The following is a 23,481-nucleotide window of genomic DNA, read 5'->3' as shown; positions in this document are numbered from 1 at the left end:
GCCGCGTCACGACGGGGCCCTCGAGCAAGAAGTCCTACGTCGTCCTCGGGGCCCAGGGGGGGCCGAAGAAACTCGAGCAGATCGCCCAGCACAAGATCAAGACGCTCGACGAGGACGGGTTCCTCCCCCTGATCGGCAGCCGCAAGAGCGACCCCCACGACCCCCAGATCGTCCAGGCCAAGAAGAAGGAGGAGCAGAAGGTCAAGGAGGCCGTCAAGGCCATGAAGGGTCTCGGCAAGGACGCTCCGTGCGTCGACTGTTTCCCTCTCGTACCCTCTCCCGACGCGCGAGGGGCTTGTAAACGCACGAACGCGCAAAAACTGACAGCGCCATCCGCGCCTTCAGGGAGCACCTGACGCAGCTGTGGACGACCAAGTACGCGCCGCAGCGCATCGCCGACATCTGCGGCAACAAGGGCCACGTCGAGAAGCTGCAGCGTTGGCTCGAAGCCTGGTGCGCCCCTCGCGCGCCCTCCCCCTGTCCCCCCTCGAGCGAGCCCGCCACTCATTCCTCCTCCCTCTCCCGCTTGCCCCTCTCTCTCGCAGGCCCAAGTCGCTCGCGTGCAACTTCAAGAAGCCCGGGCCCGACGCCATGAACTCGCACCGGTGCGTCCTCATCAGCGGGCCGCCCGGGATCGGCAAGACGACGTCGGCGCACCTCGTTGCAAAGCTCCTCGGGTACGACGTCCTCGAGCTCAACGCGAGCGACACGCGGAGCAAGAAGATGCTCGAGGAGGCGTTCCGCAGCAAGACGACCGACACGACGCTCGCGGGCTTTGTCAAGAAGGAGGGCGACGAGGTGCGTCCACGAGCGTCTTTCGCCCTTTTGTCGCCCTCGTGTGCGCCCGCCTGCCTCAAGGACTGACCTTCTCGCGCGTCGCGTGTCTCGCAGGGCGGCGCGTCGGGCCTGTCGGTCAACCGCAAGTCGCTCATCATCATGGACGAGGTCGACGGCATGTCGGCCGGCGACCGCGGCGGCGTTGGTGCGCTCAACGCCGTCATCAAGAAGAGCAAGGTGCCCATCATCGCCATCGCCAACGACGCCAAGAGCGTCAAGATGAAGCCGCTCCTCAACACGACGTTCCAGATGCTGTTCAAGCGGTGCGTCCGCCTCTCTCTCCCTCTCTCTTGCGACGTTTCGACGACGACGACCTCGAGGCGACCTCGTCCTGACGTCGCGATTCTCTGTGACGCAGCCCGACGGCGCAGGAGATCCGCTCGCGCATCATGAGCATCGCGTTCAAGTACGTCTCGCGCCTCGCTCCTCCCCTCCCTCTCGACCCGTCTCCCACCTTTGCCCGCTCCTCCTTTTCTCTCTATCGACCTTTCTCTTTCTTCTGCGCCCTCGCCGTCCCTCGAGTCCCTCGTCGCACGTCCTGACGCCTCGCCTCGCTCGCAGGGAGGGCCTCAAGCTCGACGGCAAGGTCGTCGACCAGCTCGTGCAGGGCTCGCAGTCCGACATCCGCCAGATCATCAACATGCTCGCCACCTACAAGCTCGGCGCGCAGGCCATCAGCTTCGACCAGGGCAAGGCGCTGTGAGTTTCACCCCCCGTCGTGTCCTCCTCCCTGCGAGAAGGGTCCAGCTCACGTTGCCCTCGCCCCCACAGCGTCCGCATGAACGAGAAGAACGCGCTCCAGACGCCGTGGACCCTGTTCAGCAAGCTGTTCGGCCCGCAGGCCTTCTCGCCCGTGTCGGGCCTGTCCCTCACCGACAAGCTCGAGGTGTACTTTCAGGACTTCAGCATCATGCCGCTCTTCGTTCAGGAGAACTACATCAAGGGCAAGTTCACGCGTGCGGCGGGCGCGAGCGGCGTCGAGGCGCAGATCAAGAACCTCGACCTCGTGTGCAAGGCGGCCGAGGCCATCTCGGACGGCGACTTGGTCGACGCCATGATCCACGGGTGCGTCCTTCTCTCTCTCTCGCTCTCCCTCTCCCTCTCTCTGCGCCCTCGTAGCGGCCCGTCGACCTGACCGCGTCGTGGTCTACAGGCAGCAGCAGCAGTGGTCGCTCATGCCCGTCCACGGCATGCTCTCGTGCGTGAGGCCGGCGAGCCTGTGCTACGGCGGCGGCGGCGGGTTCCCGTCCTTCCCTGCGTGCGTCCACACCTCTCTCGACTCCCTTCCATGCCGTCAAGTGTCCTGACGGTGGCCCTTGACCCCTTTCCTGCCTACCCTTTTCCTCCCTCGCCCTCTCGCGCCCTCTCTCTCTCTCTCTTGCAGGTGGCTCGGCAAGAACTCGACGCAGAACAAGCTGCAGCGTGCCCTGTCCGAGATCCAGGTCCGCATGCGCCTGCGCGTCAGCGGCGACAAGCGCGAGCTGCGCCAGTCGTACCTCCCGACCCTGTTCCCGCGCCTCGTCCAGCCGCTCCAGGACCAAGGCGTCGACGGCGTCGAGGAGGTCATCGAGCTCATGGACGAGTACTACCTCGGCCGCGACGAGTGGGACGCCATCGTCGAGCTCGGCGTTGGCGAGGGCAGGGGCATGGACGAGGTGCTCAAGAAGATCCCGGCGCAGACCAAGTCGGCTTTTACCCGCAAGTGCGTCCCTCGCCTCTCTTCTCTCTCTTCTCTCTCTCTTAGACGTGCAACGAGCACAGGTACTGACGACCTGGCTGTTCATCTCGCAGGTACAACGCGCAGGACCACCCGATCCCGTACCACAAGCCCGAGGCCGGCAAGGCCAAGGCCAAGAAGCTCGCGCCGCAGGGTGACGCGCCCGATCTCGAGGAGGCTTTCGTACGTCCCTCGTTCTCGCCCTCAACCCCACTCTCGCCCGCCCTCGCATTCTCCCTCTCTCTTTCCTCTCCTCGCTCTCGCCCTCGCCTCGACCCCCTTTCTCTCTCTCTAGGCATCTGGACACTCGTACTGACGCGCCTGTGCCGGCCTTGCCTTTGCAGGTCGAGGACGAGCTCCCCGAGGGAGACGACGACGATGCGGGCGACTCGGACTCGAGCGACGTCACCAAGGACAAGCTCGTCAAGGCCAAGAAGCCCAAGGCGGCCAAGAAGGCGCCCGCGAAGGCCAAGGCGCCGACCAAGGGCAAGTAGTGCGAGGGTTGGAGGGGCGAGAAGGGAGGAGGACGGAGGGGGACGGCGGGAGGATGCTTGACCGTGGCCGCTTGATGCGGGCATTTGCCAACGACGCTTTGTCAGTACATGCGTCGGGCCGTGAGAGAGAGGGAGAGAGGAGCGCCGACGTCAGTACGAGAGACGAGGGAGAAGGGAAAGGAGGAGAGGAGGAGAGGAGAGGAGGGCCGTGCGCACCTCGGTGATGGCGAGCAAGAGCTTCTGGCGGAGCTGCTCGTAGCTCTTGTAGCCCGAGGGCAAGTCGAGCTCTGCGCGCACACGTGGAGACGTACAGTCAGGGACAGAACTGCGACGAGAGGCGAGAGAGGCGAGAAAAGGAGGGAACGAGCCGACGCACGGTTGAAGCACGTGTGGGCGGAAGGCAGACTGTCATTCGCCCCGGCTTTGTGAATGTTGAAGCGTGTGACGCCGCTGTCAAACGGGCAAAGTATGAGCGCCTGCGCCAGAGAGAGAAAGAGAGAGAGAGAGAGAACGAGGGAAGAGAGCGGACGTAGTGCAGTCGAGTGCCCTCCCTCGGGCGAGACCGACGCTATGCGAGCTCAGCAGGGAGGTACAATCGAGCCGGCGCGCATAGCAACAAAGTCAAGCGCAAGTTCGATGCACCGAAAGCTAATCCGACTCGCCACATTCTAATCCAGACTACCGCGACTTGCGCCTCGCGTTTGCCGCGGTGGACGTTCCGCAGGCCATAAAGCGAGTCTCTCGAGTCCAGCTACAGCAAGCGTCGAGCGTCGCGACGCTCGAGCTGGTCCCGACAGAGAGGAGGTCCGAGCGACCTGCGCAAGAAGGTGCACGAGAAGTCGTCGTTTGCCCGTCGTCGGGCGGGCCGCGCTCAGCCAGTCGTTCCTCGAGCGCACCCAAGCTACAGAGAGCATTGCGCTGGCCGGACCTGCCGGCGAACCAACTTGGTCTCGACAGAGCTTTCGTCGAGGGAGGACGGCGGCGAGAGATTCCCTTCTCGTCGACAGAGTGCGTCATTCTGCGAGGCGCGGCGTCGCACAGACTGTGTACATGATTGCGAGCATGCTACGGTGAGAGAAACTGACAAGACTGCTGGCTGCCTCGGCCATCTTCCTCTCCTCTCCCCTCCCTTCCTCTTTCCTCCGGTCGAGCCACCCTCGCTTGCCCTCACGCTCACGCGAACCCGAACCCTTGTCCGCCCTGCGTGCGTGAGAGAGAGGGAGAGAGAGAGGCGCCGACGTCAGTACGAGGACAAGGGACGAGGGAGAAGGGAAAGGAGGAGAGGAGGAGAGGAGAGGAGGGCCGTGCGCACCTCGGTGATGGCGAGCAAGAGCTTCTGGCGGAACTGCTCGTAGCTCTCGTAGCCCGAGGGCAAGTCGAGCTCTGCGCGCACACGTGGAGACGTACAGTCAGGGACAGAACTGCGACGAGAGGCGAGAGAGGCGAGAAAAGGAGGGAACGAGCCGACGCACGGTTGAAGCACGTGTGGGCGGAAGGCAGACTGTCATTCGCCCCGGCTTTGTGAATGTTGAAGCGTGTGACGCCGCTGTCAAACGGGCAAAGTATGAGCGCCTGCGCCAGAGAGAGAAAGAGAGAGAGAGAGAGAACGAGGGAAGAGAGCGGACGTAGTGCAGTCGAGTGCCCTCCCTCGGGCGAGACCGACGCTATGCGAGCTCAGCAGGGAGGTACAATCGAGCCGGCGCGCATAGCAACAAAGTCAAGCGCAAGTTCGATGCACCGAAAGCTAATCCGACTCGCCACATTCTAATCCAGACTACCGCGACTTGCGCCTCGCGTTTGCCGCGGTGGACGTTCCGCAGGCCATAAAGCGAGTCTCTCGAGTCCAGCTACAGCAAGCGTCGAGCGTCGCGACGCTCGAGCTGGTCCCGACAGAGAGGAGGTCCGAGCGACCTGCGCAAGAAGGTGCACGAGAAGTCGTCGTTTGCCCGTCGTCGGGCGGGCCGCGCTCAGCCAGTCGTTCCTCGAGCGCACCCAAGCTACAGAGAGCATTGCGCTGGCCGGACCTGCCGGCGAACCAACTTGGTCTCGACAGAGCTTTCGTCGAGGGAGGACGGCGGCGAGAGATTCCCTTCTCGTCGACAGAGTGCGTCATTCTGCGAGGCGCGGCGTCGCACAGACTGTGTACATGATTGCGAGCATGCTACGGTGAGAGAAACTGACAAGACTGCTGGCTGCCTCGGCCATCTTCCTCTCCTCTCCCCTCCCTTCCTCTTTCCTCCGGTCGAGCCACCCTCGCTCGCCCTCACGCTCACGCGAACCCGAACCCTTGTCCGCCCTGCGTGCGTGAGAGAGAGGGAGAGAGAGAGGCGCCGACGTCAGTACGAGGACAAGGGACGAGGGAGAAGGGAAAGGAGGAGAGGAGGAGAGGAGAGGAGGGCCGTGCGCACCTCGGTGATGGCGAGCAAGAGCTTCTGGCGGAACTGCTCGTAGCTCTCGTAGCCCGAGGGCAAGTCGAGCTCTGCGCGCACACGTGGAGACGTACAGTCAGGGACAGAACTGCGACGAGAGGCGAGAGAGGCGAGAAAAGGAGGGAACGAGCCGACGCACGGTTGAAGCACGTGTGGGCGGAAGGCAGACTGTCATTCGCCCCGGCTTTGTGAATGTTGAAGCGTGTGACGCCGCTGTCAAACGGGCAAAGTATGAGCGCCTGCGCCAGAGAGAGAAAGAGAGAGAGAGAGAGAACGAGGGAAGAGAGCGGACGTAGTGCAGTCGAGTGCCCTCCCTCGGGCGAGACCGACGCTATGCGAGCTTAGCAGGGAGGTACAATCGAGCCGGCGCGCATAGCAACAAAGTCAAGCGCAAGTTCGATGCACCGAAAGCTAATCCGACTCGCCACATTCTAATCCAGACTACCGCGACTTGCGCCTCGCGTTTGCCGCGGTGGACGTTCCGCAGGCCATAAAGCGAGTCTCTCGAGTCCAGCTACAGCAAGCGTCGAGCGTCGCGACGCTCGAGCTGGTCCCGACAGAGAGGAGGTCCGAGCGACCTGCGCAAGAAGGTGCACGAGAAGTCGTCGTTTGCCCGTCGTCGGGCGGGCCGCGCTCAGCCAGTCGTTCCTCGAGCGCACCCAAGCTACAGAGAGCATTGCGCTGGCCGGACCTGCCGGCGAACCAACTTGGTCTCGACAGAGCTTTCGTCGAGGGAGGACGGCGGCGAGAGATTCCCTTCTCGTCGACAGAGTGCGTCATTCTGCGAGGCGCGGCGTCGCACAGACTGTGTACATGATTGCGAGCATGCTACGGTGAGAGAAACTGACAAGACTGCTGGCTGCCTCGGCCATCTTCCTCTCCTCTCCCCTCCCTTCCTCTTTCCTCCGGTCGAGCCACCCTCGCTCGCCCTCACGCTCACGCGAACCCGAACCCTTGTCCGCCCTGCGTGCGTGAGAGAGAGGGAGAGAGAGAGGCGCCGACGTCAGTACGAGGACAAGGGACGAGGGAGAAGGGAAAGGAGGAGAGGAGGAGAGGAGAGGAGGGCCGTGCGCACCTCGGTGATGGCGAGCAAGAGCTTCTGGCGGAACTGCTCGTAGCTCTCGTAGCCCGAGGGCAAGTCGAGCTCTGCGCGCACACGTGGAGACGTACAGTCAGGGACAGAACTGCGACGAGAGGCGAGAGAGGCGAGAAAAGGAGGGAACGAGCCGACGCACGGTTGAAGCACGTGTGGGCGGAAGGCAGACTGTCATTCGCCCCGGCTTTGTGAATGTTGAAGCGTGTGACGCCGCTGTCAAACGGGCAAAGTATGAGCGCCTGCGCCAGAGAGAGAAAGAGAGAGAGAGAGAGAACGAGGGAAGAGAGCGGACGTAGTGCAGTCGAGTGCCCTCCCTCGGGCGAGACCGACGCTATGCGAGCTCAGCAGGGAGGTACAATCGAGCCGGCGCGCATAGCAACAAAGTCAAGCGCAAGTTCGATGCACCGAAAGCTAATCCGACTCGCCACATTCTAATCCAGACTACCGCGACTTGCGCCTCGCGTTTGCCGCGGTGGACGTTCCGCAGGCCATAAAGCGAGTCTCTCGAGTCCAGCTACAGCAAGCGTCGAGCGTCGCGACGCTCGAGCTGGTCCCGACAGAGAGGAGGTCCGAGCGACCTGCGCAAGAAGGTGCACGAGAAGTCGTCGTTTGCCCGTCGTCGGGCGGGCCGCGCTCAGCCAGTCGTTCCTCGAGCGCACCCAAGCTACAGAGAGCATTGCGCTGGCCGGACCTGCCGGCGAACCAACTTGGTCTCGACAGAGCTTTCGTCGAGGGAGGACGGCGGCGAGAGATTCCCTTCTCGTCGACAGAGTGCGTCATTCTGCGAGGCGCGGCGTCGCACAGACTGTGTACATGATTGCGAGCATGCTACGGTGAGAGAAACTGACAAGACTGCTGGCTGCCTCGGCCATCTTCCTCTCCTCTCCCCTCCCTTCCTCTTTCCTCCGGTCGAGCCACCCTCGCTCGCCCTCACGCTCACGCGAACCCGAACCCTTGTCCGCCCTGCGTGCGTGAGAGAGAGGGAGAGAGAGAGGCGCCGACGTCAGTACGAGGACAAGGGACGAGGGAGAAGGGAAAGGAGGAGAGGAGGAGAGGAGAGGAGGGCCGTGCGCACCTCGGTGATGGCGAGCAAGAGCTTCTGGCGGAACTGCTCGTAGCTCTCGTAGCCCGAGGGCAAGTCGAGCTCTGCGCGCACACGTGGAGACGTAAAGTCAGGGACAGAACTGCGACGAGAGGCGAGAGAGGCGAGAAAAGGAGGGAACGAGCCGACGCACGGTTGAAGCACGTGTGGGCGGAAGGCAGACTGTCATTCGCCCCGGCTTTGTGAATGTTGAAGCGTGTGACGCCGCTGTCAAACGGGCAAAGTATGAGCGCCTGCGCCAGAGAGAGAAAGAGAGAGAGAGAGAGAACGAGGGAAGAGAGCGGACGTAGTGCAGTCGAGTGCCCTCCCTCGGGCGAGACCGACGCTATGCGAGCTCAGCAGGGAGGTACAATCGAGCCGGCGCGCATAGCAACAAAGTCAAGCGCAAGTTCGATGCACCGAAAGCTAATCCGACTCGCCACATTCTAATCCAGACTACCGCGACTTGCGCCTCGCGTTTGCCGCGGTGGACGTTCCGCAGGCCATAAAGCGAGTCTCTCGAGTCCAGCTACAGCAAGCGTCGAGCGTCGCGACGCTCGAGCTGGTCCCGACAGAGAGGAGGTCCGAGCGACCTGCGCAAGAAGGTGCACGAGAAGTCGTCGTTTGCCCGTCGTCGGGCGGGCCGCGCTCAGCCAGTCGTTCCTCGAGCGCACCCAAGCTACAGAGAGCATTGCGCTGGCCGGACCTGCCGGCGAACCAACTTGGTCTCGACAGAGCTTTCGTCGAGGGAGGACGGCGGCGAGAGATTCCCTTCTCGTCGACAGAGTGCGTCATTCTGCGAGGCGCGGCGTCGCACAGACTGTGTACATGATTGCGAGCATGCTACGGTGAGAGAAACTGACAAGACTGCTGGCTGCCTCGGCCATCTTCCTCTCCTCTCCCCTCCCTTCCTCTTTCCTCCGGTCGAGCCACCCTCGCTTGCCCTCACGCTCACGCGAACCCGAACCCTTGTCCGCCCTGCGTGCGTGAGAGAGAGGGAGAGAGAGAGGCGCCGACGTCAGTACGAGGACAAGGGACGAGGGAGAAGGGAAAGGAGGAGAGGAGGAGAGGAGAGGAGGGCCGTGCGCACCTCGGTGATGGCGAGCAAGAGCTTCTGGCGGAACTGCTCGTAGCTCTCGTAGCCCGAGGGCAAGTCGAGCTCTGCGCGCACACGTGGAGACGTAAAGTCAGGGACAGAACTGCGACGAGAGGCGAGAGAGGCGAGAAAAGGAGGGAACGAGCCGACGCACGGTTGAAGCACGTGTGGGCGGAAGGCAGACTGTCATTCGCCCCGGCTTTGTGAATGTTGAAGCGTGTGACGCCGCTGTCAAACGGGCAAAGTATGAGCGCCTGCGCCAGAGAGAGAAAGAGAGAGAGAGAGAGAACGAGGGAAGAGAGCGGACGTAGTGCAGTCGAGTGCCCTCCCTCGGGCGAGACCGACGCTATGCGAGCTCAGCAGGGAGGTACAATCGAGCCGGCGCGCATAGCAACAAGTCAAGCGCAAGTTCGATGCACCGAAAGCTAATCCGACTCGCCACATTCTAATCCAGACTACCGCGACTTGCGCCTCGCGTTTGCCGCGGTGGACGTTCCGCAGGCCATAAAGCGAGTCTCTCGAGTCCAGCTACAGCAAGCGTCGAGCGTCGCGACGCTCGAGCTGGTCCCGACAGAGAGGAGGTCCGAGCGACCTGCGCAAGAAGGTGCACGAGAAGTCGTCGTTTGCCCGTCGTCGGGCGGGCCGCGCTCAGCCAGTCGTTCCTCGAGCGCACCCAAGCTACAGAGAGCATTGCGCTGGCCGGACCTGCCGGCGAACCAACTTGGTCTCGACAGAGCTTTCGTCGAGGGAGGACGGCGGCGAGAGATTCCCTTCTCGTCGACAGAGTGCGTCATTCTGCGAGGCGCGGCGTCGCACAGACTGTGTACATGATTGCGAGCATGCTACGGTGAGAGAAACTGACAAGACTGCTGGCTGCCTCGGCCATCTTCCTCTCCTCTCCCCTCCCTTCCTCTTTCCTCCGGTCGAGCCACCCTCGCTCGCCCTCACGCTCACGCGAACCCGAACCCTTGTCCGCCCTGCGTGCGTGAGAGAGAGGGAGAGAGAGAGGCGCCGACGTCAGTACGAGGACAAGGGACGAGGGAGAAGGGAGAGGAAGAGGAGGAGAGGAGAGGAGGGCCGTGCGCACCTCGGTGATGGCGAGCAAGAGCTTCTGGCGGAACTGCTCGTAGCTCTCGTAGCCCGAGGGCAAGTCGAGCTCTGCGCGCACACGTGGAGACGTACAGTCAGGGACAGAACTGCGACGAGAGGCGAGAGAGGCGAGAAAAGGAGGGAACGAGCCGACGCACGGTTGAAGCACGTGTGGGCGGAAGGCAGACTGTCATTCGCCCCGGCTTTGTGAATGTTGAAGCGTGTGACGCCGCTGTCAAACGGGCAAAGTATGAGTATTCGCTCGAAAGACCTCGAGGATGCGGGGACGCACTGCATGCCCTGGAGCGCCTTGAAGCCTTCGAGCGGCACCCGACTCGAGCCAGTGACGAACTGGAGGAGCTTGGCTCGCTCCTCCTGCGAGAAGCTGCGGATGCTGCGCCACAGGTACCCGATGACCGGGTCCGAGGGCGAGTAGCCGACGAGGTCTGTGTGACGGTGAGGAGAGGTCAGATCTCGAGCAAAGGAAGAAAGAGGAGGACGGCGGGACGCACCGCAGTGAGCCCTCCAGTCGTCAACGTCGACGTCGGGGAGGCCGCTGATGAGGAGCTCGACCTCGCGCTCGGAAAAGATCTGCAAGAGCTCCTTGGGGACGATCTCGTACAGGCCCTCGAGCATGGCCTGCGAGGGTGACAAAGTCAGGCTCGGCATCGACATGGGGCGAGAGGAGGTGCACGCACCTTCATCTGGTCCTTGATCTCGATCGAGAGGCGCTGGTCGGCGATGCGGCGCACGTAGTCGGCCTTGTTCTCGTTCGTGACGGCGACGTTGCGGCCGTTCGGCACGAGGTCGATCGTCTCGACGACGCCAAACTCGTCGCGCTCGGTCGAGAACGTGAGGTCGAGGACGCCGTCAATGTCGTTCTCGAGCATCCACACAAGCGACTTGTAGTACTCGGGGTCGATCGACTCGAGGTCGCGGTGGTCGATGGGCTTGCCGAGCATGTGCTTGTAGACGGCTGCAGGGCAGGGAAAGGGCACATAGTCAGGACGAGTGCCCCTGCACGAGACCGACCGAGGGACGAGAGAGGACGCACAGCGAGAGAAGTAGGCCTCGAGGATGCGCTGATCGTGGATCGCCTTGCCGATGATGCGCCCGACGAACCGGAAGTAGTGCAGGTGGTACTCGTTGATGGCCGACGACTGTGTGGGCGGACGTCGTCAGACTCGGGCCGGTCGGACACGAGGAGAGGCGGGAGAGACGCACCTTGTTCGGCTGGTACGTGAGCGAGTCGGCAGCTTGCGGCTGGAAGAGCGCATAGTCCGGGTTGAACATGCGACGTGCGAGAGCGCCAAACCATTCCCTGCGGACGAGCCCGAGGCGAGAAAAGTCAGGGACGGCGCTCGAGCGCAGGCGAGGACTCGAAGACCGAGACGCACCTCGTGACACCGCCCGCGTCGACGCCCTCCTCGCCGTAGAACTTGACGTTGAGCTTGCCGTACTTGATGTCCTCGCCCGACTTGCGCTGGAAGACGGAGAACGAGTCCTCGAAGACGTGGGCCCGACGAATATTGAGGTTGACGGCCGGGTAGTGCGCCTTGGTCCTTTGGGCGCGGTCGTGCAGACGCTGTGAGAGGCCGTGCAAAGAGTCAGTACACACGACGCTCGAGGTACAAGGGCGAGAGGGTGGGAGAGAGAGAGAGAGAGAGAGAGAGAGAGAGAGAGGACGGACCGAGAAGAAGAACGAGCGCTTGTTCTCAAAGTCGAGCATGCTCGAGTTGCGCACGAGGACGGCGAACGAGCCCGACATGAGCGACGGGTTGTTGCGGACCATCGTGTTGAGAATCTTGCTGTGCGCCGTTGTGAACTCGATGAACTCGGTCGAGGTCGCGTCGGTGAACTTGTTGACGACGAGGAGCGACTCGATGAGGGGCAGGAGGACGGTCGACAGGTACAGCAGGTCGGGCTTGGCCTCGATGCCGCCGAGCGTGTCGCCGAGGCGCTTCCACAGGTCCGAGACGGCGAGCGACGAGTAGATGGCCTTGACCTGCTCCTCCTCGGGCGAGAGCGTCTTGGACGCCGGCACGCCCGAGGCCTGCGTCGCCGTCTTCTTGGGCGTGCCGAAAAAGTCGATCGTTTTGAGGATGCGCAGGAGCTTGGCCTGGCTCGACGAGGCGGGCGTGAGCTTGCCCAACATGGCGCTCGAGACGGGCTCGTCCTGGGCGATCTTGTCCGACAACTCGACGAGGTCGGGCGTGATCTCGTTCGAGATCTTCTCGGCGCGACTCTTGAGCTCGTCGAGGATCGTCTCGCGGCCGCCGTTGAGGTGCGACAGGTGCTGGATGATGCCGAGCGTCGACGAGAAGGTGCGGCTCGAGCACTCGCCGGCGTCGAGCACGTTGACGACGAGGCGCAGGCTTGCGGCAGGGATCTGCGGCGGCGAGCTGACGAGGACGGCTTCGGGCTTGCCGCTCGTCTCCTTGGCCTCGGCGTCCTTGCCCTCGTCCTTGCGCTCGATCTCGCCCGTGACGGCCTCGGCGGCGGTCGATGCGGCGTCCGAGACGGCGACAGGGGCGGCGCCGGCAGCGTCTGCGCTCGGAGGAGCTGACGCAGGCGAGGTGGCGGGGGCGACGACGGGCGGCTTGGGGATGACCGTGAGGGCGCGCGTGATGTGCGTCAGGAGGGCCGTGACGGCGTCCATCATGCCGGCCGTCTTGAGCATGGCGGGGCGCTCGAGGAGGCTGAGCAGGACGATGATCGGGTACGTCGTCGAGGGCTGAGCCTGCGAGGAAGCGGGAAACGAGGGTCAGTCGGGACGAGAACGTGGGAGGCGAGGGGAAGAGGCGAGGACGGACCTTCTCCTTGCCCTTGCCCTTCTTGGCGCCGCGCTTGTTGACCTGGACCTCCTGCTCGGTGAGGAAGAAGAGGGGCGCCTGGTCGTTGCCGCTAACGAGCGACAGGAGCGCCTCGAGGCAGCGCTGCGCGATGAGGTTCGGCACGCTCTCGCCGGGGAAGTGCGGGAGCGCGGCGCCGGGCGTGTCGGGCACCTTGCGCTTGGGCGTGTCCTTGGGCACGACGGCGCGGCTTGCGCGCAGCGACATTTGCGAGAAGCTCTTGTCGACCGCCGAGACGTCGCGCGTGCCGTCGTGAAGGATGGTGAGGAGGAGGTTGATGAGCTCGACGCGCGTGCGAGCGTTCTCGCACAGGTTGACGAGGACCTTCTGCAGCGCGTTCTTGCGGAGCGGCTGAGGGAAGAACAGGAGGCGGACGAGCGTCGCCAGGCCCGACTTGTCGAGGAGCTGGATGACCTCGCGCGGCGGCGTCGCCTTCTTGGCCGCGCCCGAGCCCGACGCGCCGGCCTCGGCTGGCGCCGCGGCGCCGCGAGCGGCTCCAGCCGCACCGGCTCCTGCGCGACGACCGGCGGCCGGGGCGCCTCGAGGTGCGCGAGCGCCGAGGAGCGCGCCGGCGTTGCCGAGAAGGCCCCCTGCGAGCCCGCCGCCCATGCCGAGGCCGCCCTCTTCAGCCGAGAGGACGGCAGAGCGCAGCGCCGGGTCGAGCGTGGCGAGAAACGAGCCCGGGTCCATGTCGGCGGCGGGCGCGGCGTCCTCGTTGGCGGGCGGCTGCGGCTGACCGGCGGCGGCGGCGGCGGCGGGCGCGGCGGCCTGCTGCTGGCGGCGCTGCTCGGCGGCTTCTTGGCGAAGGACCTCCATGCGCAGGTCGAGCGGGAGGGCGTCGAGGAACTCGGCGTTGATGTGCTCGGGGACGGCGGGCGGCGGGCCCATCGAGCGGATGCGCGACTCGCGCAGGTGCTGGCGGATGACCTCGTCGCGCATGTCGTCCGGGAGCGCCTCGAGGAACTCGCGGTCGATGCCCGTGTCGGTGATGTCGACCTCCTCGCCGTGGACGAGGACCGTGACGCGCTCGGGCGACTCGGCGGCGGCGGCGGCGTCACCCGAGCCGCTCGGCTCTGCGTCCATAGCGACGTCGCCCGCACTCGTCGTGGCGGCCGGCGCGGCGGCTGGTGCAGGTGCGGGAGCGGGAGCGCTCGACGAGGGCGTCGGCTGACGAACCGGCGTCGAGCCCGAGGTGGAAGGGACGGCGAGGCCGGCCGCGAGCGAGCGGGCGAGGTTCATGACCTCGGCGACGTCGTCCGGCACGTCGTCGCCGGCAGTCGAGTCGACCTCCATCGAGGCCTCCTGCTGCTCGGGCTCGAGCTGGGGCGCCGGCTCGACCGCCTGCCGCTCCTCCTCCTCGGCCCTCGAGCGCTCGGCCTCCTTCTGCTCGTTCTCCTCCTTCTCCTTCTTGGCGGCCTCCTCGGCCTTGCGCGCCTCGTCCTCCTGCTTCTTGCGGCGCTCGTCGGTCTTCTTGCGCTCGGCCTTGGCCTCCTCGCGCGCCGGCCCGTGCAGGACGTTGATGACGTGGTTGGTGAGGCGAGCGACGCGCTCGGCGACGAGGACACAGCCTGCGAGGAGGAGGGAAATCGAGAGTCAGGGCGCGTTGGGCAGGGAGAGAATGGCGAGGGAACGAGAGGACGGACCCTGGAGGATGCGGCCTTCTTCTTGCCACCGCTGGTTGGTCTGGACGGGCAGGAACGCCGAGGCGGCGTTGATGCGGTCCGAGAGCTGGCGAGCGACCGAGCGAGACGTGGGCGCGCTCGCGCCGTGACGGGCCGACGAGTCGTGGTGGGCGTGCGGCGGCGGCTGCTGAGCGGCGGCGCGCAGGCCCGGCGTCGGGTCGATGACGACGGCCATGCCGCCGTCGGGGCCGGGCTGGAGCTGGATGCGGAGCTGGTCGGGGCCCGACAGGTGGGCGAGGCCGTGCGAGCCGAGGACCTCCTGCAGCGTGTTGACGCCGCCGGGCCCGAGCATCTGCTCGACCGAGCGCACCCACTCTTGGTACGCCGGCGAGTCGCGCGAGGTGGCGTTGTTGCCGCGAGGACGACGTGCGGCCGTTTCGAGGCGAGCGTCGGGAGGCGGGCCCTCGACGAGCAACGGGTGCGGCGCCGCCGTGCTCGTGTTGCGCGGGCGGTCGAACATGCCGGCGTCGCCGAGCGCCATCATCTCCTCGGCCATGTGGCGGTTGCGGCGGTTCGAGCCGCCCTCGCCGCCGGTGACCGGGTCCCAGCCGTACGCCTGCGCCGTCGACTGGGCGCGAAGCTGCTCGGTCATCTCCGGGTCGAACTCGAGTTCGCCCGTGAGGACGTCCTCCTCGTCGGTGAAGCCGCCGTCGCTGTCGCCGCCGCCGTCGACGTTGGCCTCGTCGTCCATCTCCTCGACGTCCTCGCCCTCGAACACCATCTCGTCGCCCTCGGCTGCGCCCGCACCGCCGTCGAGCGCGAGCGCGTCCTCGTCCTCGTCGACCCACTCCTCCTCCTCGCCGTCGAACTCGTCCTCGAACGCCTCGTCGAACGCCTCGAGGAGCTCTTCTTCGTCGGCGTCGGACGCGCCGTCGATCGAGATCTCCTCCTCGACGTCGCCGGCCTCGAGCTGGTCGGCCTGCGAGTCGTCGGTCGACAGGTCGCCGTCGTCGCCGTGGTCGTCGTCCATCTCCTGCATGTCGGCGTCGTCGAGGTTGCCATCGTCCTGCGAGCGCAGGGGGAGGGCCAGAGAGGACGAGAGAGTCAGGATCTCTTGTCGTTCGGCGACGACCGGGGCGAGAGAGAAAGAGAGAGAGAGAGAGAGAGAGAGCGAGAGCGAGAGAGAGAGAGAGAGCGGGACGCACGTCGTCGTCGTCGTCGAGGTCTGAGGCGTCCGAGATGTCGCTCCCAGAGCCGAAGCCGTCCTCCATGTCGTCCATCATCTCGTCGTCGTCGTCAAAGTCCTCCTCGTCCTCGCTCATGAACTCGTCGCCGGCGCCGTGACCGCCGTGGCCCGTCTCGAGCTCGCCCTCGTACATGCCGAGCGCCGAGTTGCGGTACAGGTCGGCGGCGGCTTGGTCCTGCTCGGCAGCCGCCTCGGACGCGTCGTCGGCGCTGTCGCCCGACTCGCTCACGGACGACGCATCGCTCGACGCGTCGTCGTCGACGGGGCGCTTGCGCCCGCCGGCACCGGTGGCGCCCTTGGCGCGGCCGAGCTTGGTGACGACCTTGGTGAGGTTCTCGAGAGGGCGCAGGATGGCGTTGATGAGCGAGTTGACGTGCGGGAAGTTGAGGTCAACCTCGGCGAGCGCGTTGGTGAGGATGACGGCAAAGTTCTTCTCGAGCATGAGCTTGGCGAGCTGCATCGACGTCTCCGAGTGCGGGCGGCCGACGTGCGGGAACGGGCGAGCCGTCAAGAGGCGGTGGCACAGGTCCGACAGGCACGCGAGGCGCGTGTACCGCGTCTCGGTCGGCTCGTTGGACGCCATGGCGTCGCGGTACGCGCGCGCGACGGCGTCGAGGACGGCCTTGCGCACGCTCGTGATGTCGGCGACCGAGTCCTTGTCGGCGGCCGACGTGCCGAGCGACGCGGCCGTCGCGTCGTAGCACAGCCCGACGACGACGAGCGACGCCCAGCCCCACATCGACGACGCCCGCTTCGAGTCGAAATCGAGCGACGGGACGAGCGTCGACGAGGGGACGAGGTCGTTGAGGAGGAAGTACAGGAACGACGACCGGGACCGCGCCGCGACCGCCTCCTTGCTGCCGCCCTTGCGCGTCGAGAACGTGAGGAACGCCGACTTGCACGGGTTGTACGACGCGACGAGCTCGGCGAGGCACGCGAGCGAGAACGCCGACTGGAAAAAGTCGCCGAGCGGCACGTCGGCCGGGATGTGCGCGTCCTTGCCGTCCTTCTTGGTCGCGACGTCGACGGGTGCCGGGCTCCCGCTCGCGGCGTCGGCGGTCGAGGCGGCGGGTGGCTCGGCAGCAGTCGAGGCTCCGCTGGGCGTGGCCGAGGCGGTCGGGACAGGGATGGGCGCGAGCGCCGCCTTGGCCGTGTCGAGCACCTGCTGCATGAGGAAGTGGACCGTCGACTCGGTGACGACGGGCGCAGGCGTGATGGCCTTGTGCGGCGGCGCGACCTTGCTCGGCGCGGCGGCGTCGCCCATGGCCGCGTCGCCGTGCTCGTTGTCGGCGGCGTCCTGGTTGAGCGGCGACGTGAGCAGCTCGGCGTCGACAGCCTTGCGCGACGCGGCCGGGTCCTTGATGAGCGTGACGTGGTAGTGGTGCGGCGCGTCGGCCTGCACGAGCTTGATCGTCGACTTGGCGGCCTCGAGGAACGTCTCGACGTCGCGGAACGCGGCGGAACTCGCGCCGCGGATGAAGCCGGTGATGTCGGCAAGCTGCGAGGGGAGGAGAGAAACGATGTGAGCGCGCACCCAGGACGAGGGAAAGGACCGTGAGGGGGAGGGGAAAGCGAGCGCACCTTGGAGCGGCTGTTGCCGAACCAGATCTCGATCTCGCGCTCGATCATGGGCCGCAGGATGGCCTTGTCCTCGACGATGTGACGCAGGATCATGACGGCGTACGAGTGACAGCCCTTGGTCTCGGGCGAGTCGGTGGCGAACGCGGCGAAGAGCGTCTTGAGGCCGTCGCGGCGGACGAACTCGCTCGCGAGCTCGTGGTCGCGCGTGAGGACGAGGAGCAGGCGCGCCATCGAGATGAACATCTCGCGCGTCGACACGCCCTTGTCGAGGACGTCCATGGCGAGGTTGAACAGGGCACGCCGCTCGGTGTCCCACGCCGGACCCTGCGCGACGAGCTCGACGACGGGCACGTCCTCGCCGTCGGGGAGGATGGTCGTCGGCTTGGGCACGTCCTGGATCGAGACGAGCGAGTCGGCGACGAGCATGAGGGGCGCGAGCCACTTGGGGCGGGCGTCCTTGGCCGGCGACTGCTGCGAGTAGAGCTGCTGGCACTTGATGACGGCCGACATGATCTCCTCGCGGTGCGGCTCGATGCTCTCGCGGTAGGCCGGGTCGGTCGAGACGAGGGCGACGAGACGAAGGCGAGCTGCCGCCGCGGCCTCGGTCTTGGCGTCGCCGGGCGCCTCGAGGCGGGTCGCGAGGTCGGCGAGGACAGACTTGAGCGGCGCCGTCGAGCTGTCGCCGTCCTCGCGAGGGTTGAGCAGGCCGAAGATCGACTTGATGTCGAAGACGAGGTCGCCATAGTCCTCGGCGAGCTCGAGGGCGCGAGCCATGAAGTCGGGCTTGAGCTCCTTGCGGGTCGCGTCGAGCTCCTTGCGGACGTCGTCGATGGGCGCGACGGCGAGCTCCTCGGGCTCGGCGGCAGCGACTGGCTCTTCAGGAGCGGCCGTTGCGGCCTCGTTCATCTCGACGTCTGCTTGAGGCGGCGCAGGTTCCTCGCCGGCGGGCGCGCCGTCGACTGGGGCCGCCGGCGCCTCCTCTGCGGGAGCGGCCGGTGCCGGCGCGTCGGCTTGCGCAGGACCATCGTCGGCGACGGCGGCAGCATCGGCGGCGGGCGCCGGTGCGGCGTCTGCTGGCTGGCGAGCCTCCTCGTCGCGAGCGGCGCCGACGAGGTCCGGGTGCTGGAGCAGGTACTCGGTCGCGAGCGCGACGTTGTTGCGGCACCGACGCAGGGCCGTCTCGCACGCGCCGCGCGGGAAGCCCATGTCCATGAGCTGCGACACGCGCGTCTCGTCGAGGGCGGGAGCGGCGGGCGGCGTGCCGGCGGGGGCGCCTGCACCGCCGAGGATGCCGCCGACGCCGCCGCCGAGGACGGCGTTGAGCGCGTTGAGCGCGCCGCCGATACCGCCGCCGATGCCGCCGTCGCCCAGGACCTGCCCGAGCGTGCGACCGGGTCCCGCCTCGGCGCGAGCCGGCGGCTCGGTCGACACCTCGCCCTCGGCCTTGATCACGTTGATGAGGGTCGCGACGAGGCTGCGAACGACGGGCTGCGGGCACTTGCGGAGCCAGGGCTGGTTCCACGCCTCGCGCAGCGTCGGGAGGACGGCGGCCCGGAGGCGGACGAGGAACTCGTGCGCGTTGAAGAAGTCGGCGTTGGCCGGGTCCTTCTCGCGCGTGACGAGGAGCGCCGTCTGGGGCGCCTCGAGGAGCGTCTTCTGCGACGTGAGCTTGCTGAGGAGCTCGAGCGCCGTCTTGAGGCCGCCAAAGACCGGGATGATCATCGGCGACGCCGCGTTGGCGTCCTCGGACGACGCAAAGTAGTCGGTCGCGACGGCCTGGAGCTTGGTGAACAGGCCGAGGTAGGCGTCGAGACCGCCGCACGCGACGAACGCGCGCAGGAGGTACGTCTGGAGGCCGATGTAGTTGGGCCGCTCGTCGAACAGGATCTTGGTGAGGAAGACGAAGCTCTGCGCCGAGTAGGCGAGGTTGGCCGACAGGTCCTTGGCGTCGGGCCACACGCAGCTGTCGCGCAGGAAGCGCGCGAGCTTGCTGCCGACGACGCGAGCGACCTTGCGGTGGGCGGCGTCCGAGCTGCGGCGGTGCACGAGGAGCTTCACGATCGCTGTGATGCGGGACGAGCCAGTCAGTCAATCGAGTCAGGCAGGGAGGAGGACGAGAGGAGAAGAGGCGGACGCACACTGGATGAGCGGCGTCGTCGACTTGGTGAACGACTGGATAACGTCTTGCACGAGCTTGATGTTGGGCGAGTCGGGCGTCGCCGGCGTCGAGATGGCGTCGACAGCCGCCTTGTCGGCCGCCTGCTCGAGCTGGTGCTCGCGCGCTGCGGCGACGGCCGGCGTCGGCGCCTCGCCCTGGGCGTCGGCCGCCTTGACGACCTCGTCGGTCGCGCTCTTGCTCGCCTCGCCCGTCCAGAACGTCGTCGGGCGGATCGTGACGTTTTCCCACTGGCACGCGCGGTACACGCGGCCGATGCGCTCGAGGAGCTCCTGCTGGACGACGGGCGCCGGCGGGGCAAAGACGCTCAGGATGGCGGTCGCCGCCTTGCCATGGACGTACGTGAGGTTGATGTACACGTCCGACAGGAGCGAGATGTGCGTGAGGAGGGTCGTGAGGGCGCGGAACCGCGCCTGCTGCGCGGCGAGGTCGTCGGGCGACGGGTTGACCATGACGCCGAGCGTCGACTCGCGCGCGACGCCCTCGGACGGCGTGTCCCAGAACCAGCGCGTCTCGTCGAGCCACTTGTCGGTGCGCTTGAGGATGGCGGCGAGCGCCTCGGGCGCCTTGATCTCGGACGCGATGCGGAAGATTGCGACGACCGAGCTGTACCCGCTGTTCTTGAGCATGATGGCCGGGCAGCACGGCAGCTCGAGGAGGTCGAGGATGAGGTCGAACGCGCGCGTCGAGTTGCCGAGGAAGTCGGTCGTGTGGCCGAGGTTCTGGAACAGGCCCTCGAGAAACTGCGAGAGGCGGGACCACGATGAGTTAGTGCCGCCAACCTCGCTCGTGGCCGAAAGGAGGGACGACGACGAGGACGTACCCGGCCATAGACGTCGATGGCGTTGGTCACCTCGTTGTCCTTGAACTCGTCCTCCTTCTTCTTGTCCTTGTCCGAGGCACTCGCTGCCGCCGCCTGGGCGGACGCCGCCGCGCCGCCGTCCTCGCCGCCGCCGCCCGTGCCCGCGCCGGAGCCCTCGCCCATCTGCACGTCCGGCTCCGTCTCCCTCTGCTTGCCCTTGCCCTCGTCGACGCCGGGAGCTGCCGCCGCCGCCGCCGCCGCCGCCGCCGGGAGGAGCGTGTAGCCCTGCTCGCCCTCGGGCGGGACGAACTTGGCGCCCCAGGCCTTGATGTCCTCGAAGACCTGCATCATCGCCTTCATGACCTCGTCGCGCAGCGTCGGGTGGTGCCGCACGAGCTCGTCGATGGCGGTACCGATGACGACGGCCGAGTCGCGGTCGCGCAGGAGCTCGAAGTGGCTGGGGGACGTGAAGATGCGGAAGTAGGTCGGGACGAGGTCGCGCTCGGCGAACTGGGCGAGGCCGGCCTGGTTGAGGCAGAAGGCGCCGATCGCGTTCGGGATGGCCTGGAGGACGTCGTTGGACGCCGGGATGCCGCCGCCCTGCGCGAGCGAGTCGTAGAACGCGTCGGGGACCTTGGCCTCCTGGAGCGTCGCGAGCGACGTTGGCTCGTTGTGCACGAACGTTGCGGCGATGTTGGTCACGATCGCGAACACTTGAGGGCCAAAGATGAGGCGGTGCTCGATGACCTGCTTGACGGCGGCGAGGAGCGGCGTGTCGATCAAGTTGCGCAGGCCCTCGGTCGTGCCGGCCGTCGTCATGAGGCGCTGCATCGCGCGCAGGATGTTTTTGAGCATCGACGCCCGCTGGAACGACAGGAGGCCCATCGTGTTCTCCTTGACGGTCCACTCGAGCTTGGCCGCCTCGTCGCTCTTCTGCTCGATCGCCGACGTGACCTCGTACTGTACGGGCAGGAGGAAGCGACAGTCAGTCGTAGGCGCAGGGCAAGGCTCGAAGCCGCAGAAGAGGGAGGGATGAGGGGCGCGCCGAGGACGCACCTTGATGCGCTCGATGAAGTCGCCGAGGCCGCCGGCGCTCATGTAGGCCGTGAACGCCGTCGTGTAGCCGTACAGGAAGCCGTCGAGGAGGACGACGGCCTTGTTGGCCGCCGTGAGCTGGAGCGCACCGTCGCGCGAGTTCTTGACAAAGTCGAGCAGGATGCTGACGAGGCCGGCGCCGATGACCATGTTGCCGACGGCCTGGTGCATGTTGATGTAGGTGAGGAGGTTGAACAGGGCGTCGACGAACTCGGGCGAGGATTCGGCTGCGGGACGGTGCAGAGGAGGGATCAGTCGGGTCACTCTCGGTGCCGCCACTCGAGGAGGGGGGAAACGAGGAGAGGACGCAGACGCACGCGTGTCCGAGTCGAGGTCTGCCGACATCTTGCGCACCGCCTCCATGAGGACGCCGTGGCTGACGCTCGCGTTCAGGGCGCTCGCGACCTCGGCCGTCTTGCCCTTGTACCGCGCGAACGCCTCGAGCGCGTACAGGGCCGCGCTCTTGACCTCCATCGGGACGTCGCGCTCCGGGTGGATGAGCTCGGCGAGCTGGGAGATGAGCTCGGGCTCGAACAGGAACACCTTGAGCTGGGCGTTGTGCTCCGGCTGGGCGTGCGAGTAGACGGCGAGCGCGAGGAGTCGCACGGCGAGGAGCTCCTGGCGCGTCGCCGCGTCGGGTGCGGCGAGGGCCTGGGTGATGCGCAGCTTCTGGAGGAGGTCGAGGCGGTCGCCCTCGGGGACGTCGTGCGCCGACGACAGGTCGACGAGCGAGTCGATGACGCTCGTCTCGGGCGCCGCGCGAAAGTTGGGCAGGTGGACCGACGTGAGGCCCTCGTGCGGCTTGGCGCTCGCGGCCGAGGCAGGGCCGGGCGTCGCCGGGGCCTGCGCCGGCGTAGTCGGCGGTGCGGCGCCCTCGCGCGTCGGCGTCTGCTGCGCCGCCGCGTACGACATGGTGCGGCGGACGGGCCCCGGCGTCGACAGGACCGAGGGCGCGGGAGGCGCACTCGGCGCCGAGCTCGTCGTGGCCGCCGCCGGCTCCTGCGCCTCGATGTCCATCTCCTGCGCGTCGGCCCTCGCGCTGGCGTCCTCGGACGTCGACGGCGCCGCCGCCTTGTCGGCCTTGCGGTAGAACTGCCACTCGGGCTCGAGGAGCTCGAGCGGGACCTCAAGGCCCTCGTCGGACGCGAGGTCGACCATCTCGATGCCGTGCTCGCGCGTGCCCCAGGGCTGGGCGAGGCTGAGGAGGCGGCGCTCGATGTAGGGGATGCTCGACAGGGACGAGTTGAAGCTCGAGTACTGCTGGGCGGGGCGGAGCGCGAGGCGGAGGGTGGCGAGGAGGACGTCGAGGTCGGTCGTGTGGAGGAGGTCGTTGAGGCGGTCGAACCCGTTAAAGATCTTGCGGTTGGTCGAGTTCTCGAGGAGGAGCTTCTCGAAGCAGAGGACGGCGAGCAAGAGCTCCTTGGTGCGCGGCGTGAACGTGTTGGTCTGGCCGTGCTCCATCGTGGCGAGGTCGTAGTCGCTGATGACTTGCTCGAGGATGTCGTCGAACCGGTTCAGCGGGTGGATCCAGTGCTGCAGGTCGGTGCGGGGCCAGGTCCACCCGGCGGCGACGAGGGGCTCGAGGAGCGCGGGCAGCTCGTGCTGAGGGACGGCTTGGACCTGGGCGATGAAGGCGGCGATGCCGGGGTGGGCCGACCCGCCGCGCTTGGGCTGGCGCTTGAGGCGCGCCATGCTCTGCGCCGGGGTCGTACGAGGCGCGAGGGGCGGCGAGAGGGGAGGTGGACGGGGGGAGCTGAGGTCGGCCGAGGCGAGGAGGAGGGGGGGAGGTGACGGCGAGGGGAGAGCTCCTCGCTGAGCTGGGTGTGTGGTGCGGTGCTGGTTCGAGTGCTGGTACGCTCGCTCGAGTGCGGCGAGGTAGAGGTGGGGAGGGGAAGGCTCGGACTCCCTGGACGACGACGACGACGACGCATCGAACCGGCTCCCTCACGCTGCTCGCCTCTGTTGTGCTGCAGGGCTCGCCGAGGCTACTCCGTACTATTCAAGCGACCCGCTTGCTGCTTTTGACAGGGCCATCGGTCGAGACGACCTCGCTCGTCCTCGGTTCGCTGCCTCTCTCCCTCCTTCCGTCACCTCGACGGTTCGCCAACAGTCGTCTTTCGCTCTGTCGGTCCGGTGGTTCTGCTCGAATCCGGTCTCGTCGGCGGCCGCTCGACCGCTGTACTCCTTACACGGCCTGGCTGCCGTCAAGGCGTCGCCGAGCACGGCGGGCTTCTCTTCCTCCTTGCTCCGCACGTGTCGGGCTAAACA

The 23,481-nt window shown here is 66.6% G+C and overlaps 2 protein-coding genes across 2 annotated transcripts in view; one reads left to right on the top strand and one right to left on the bottom strand.

The window, feature by feature from the left end:
• Positions 1–3,156, top strand: part of RHOBADRAFT_48750 (uncharacterized protein) — a gene marked incomplete at its 5' end in the record, with an annotated part of 4,778 nt that extends 1,622 nt beyond the window's left edge. Inside the window, 11 exons of the mRNA XM_018415180.1 lie at positions 26–247; positions 346–453; positions 546–798; positions 892–1,100; positions 1,196–1,243; positions 1,399–1,536; positions 1,609–1,902; positions 1,991–2,095; positions 2,222–2,539; positions 2,629–2,737; positions 2,899–3,156. Of these exons, the coding sequence (XP_018269737.1) occupies positions 26–247; positions 346–453; positions 546–798; positions 892–1,100; positions 1,196–1,243; positions 1,399–1,536; positions 1,609–1,902; positions 1,991–2,095; positions 2,222–2,539; positions 2,629–2,737; positions 2,899–3,048 (1,954 nt within the window). The 3' untranslated portion in view covers positions 3,049–3,156. The remainder of the gene's footprint in view (positions 1–25; positions 248–345; positions 454–545; positions 799–891; positions 1,101–1,195; positions 1,244–1,398; positions 1,537–1,608; positions 1,903–1,990; positions 2,096–2,221; positions 2,540–2,628; positions 2,738–2,898) is intronic.
• Positions 3,157–5,317: 2,161 nt separating this feature from the next.
• On the bottom strand, positions 5,318–22,905 carry RHOBADRAFT_16819 (uncharacterized protein; the record flags this gene model as incomplete). The annotated part of the gene is made up of 25 exons (XM_018412335.1): positions 5,318–5,344; positions 5,457–5,527; positions 5,617–5,690; positions 10,132–10,285; positions 10,352–10,478; positions 10,538–10,815; positions 10,894–10,999; positions 11,064–11,160; positions 11,237–11,424; positions 11,530–12,579; positions 12,653–14,259; positions 14,335–14,572; positions 14,630–14,929; positions 14,999–15,379; positions 15,519–16,838; positions 16,893–17,057; positions 17,141–18,414; positions 18,532–19,203; positions 19,279–20,059; positions 20,140–20,232; positions 20,308–21,078; positions 21,175–21,440; positions 21,531–22,014; positions 22,138–22,189; positions 22,274–22,905. 25 exons carry the CDS (start codon positions 22,903–22,905, stop codon positions 5,318–5,320), a joined length of 11,208 nt encoding a protein of 3,735 aa, XP_018269736.1.
• Between the last annotated feature and the right edge of the window lie 576 nt (positions 22,906–23,481).

The sequence above is a fragment of the Rhodotorula graminis genome (assembly GCF_001329695.1).
Source record: "Rhodotorula graminis WP1 unplaced genomic scaffold RHOBAscaffold_10, whole genome shotgun sequence".
NCBI lineage: Eukaryota > Fungi > Basidiomycota > Microbotryomycetes > Sporidiobolales > Sporidiobolaceae > Rhodotorula > Rhodotorula graminis.
The sequence above is the reverse complement of the archived record's forward strand: the minus strand, read 5'-3'. Positions and strand labels throughout refer to the sequence as shown.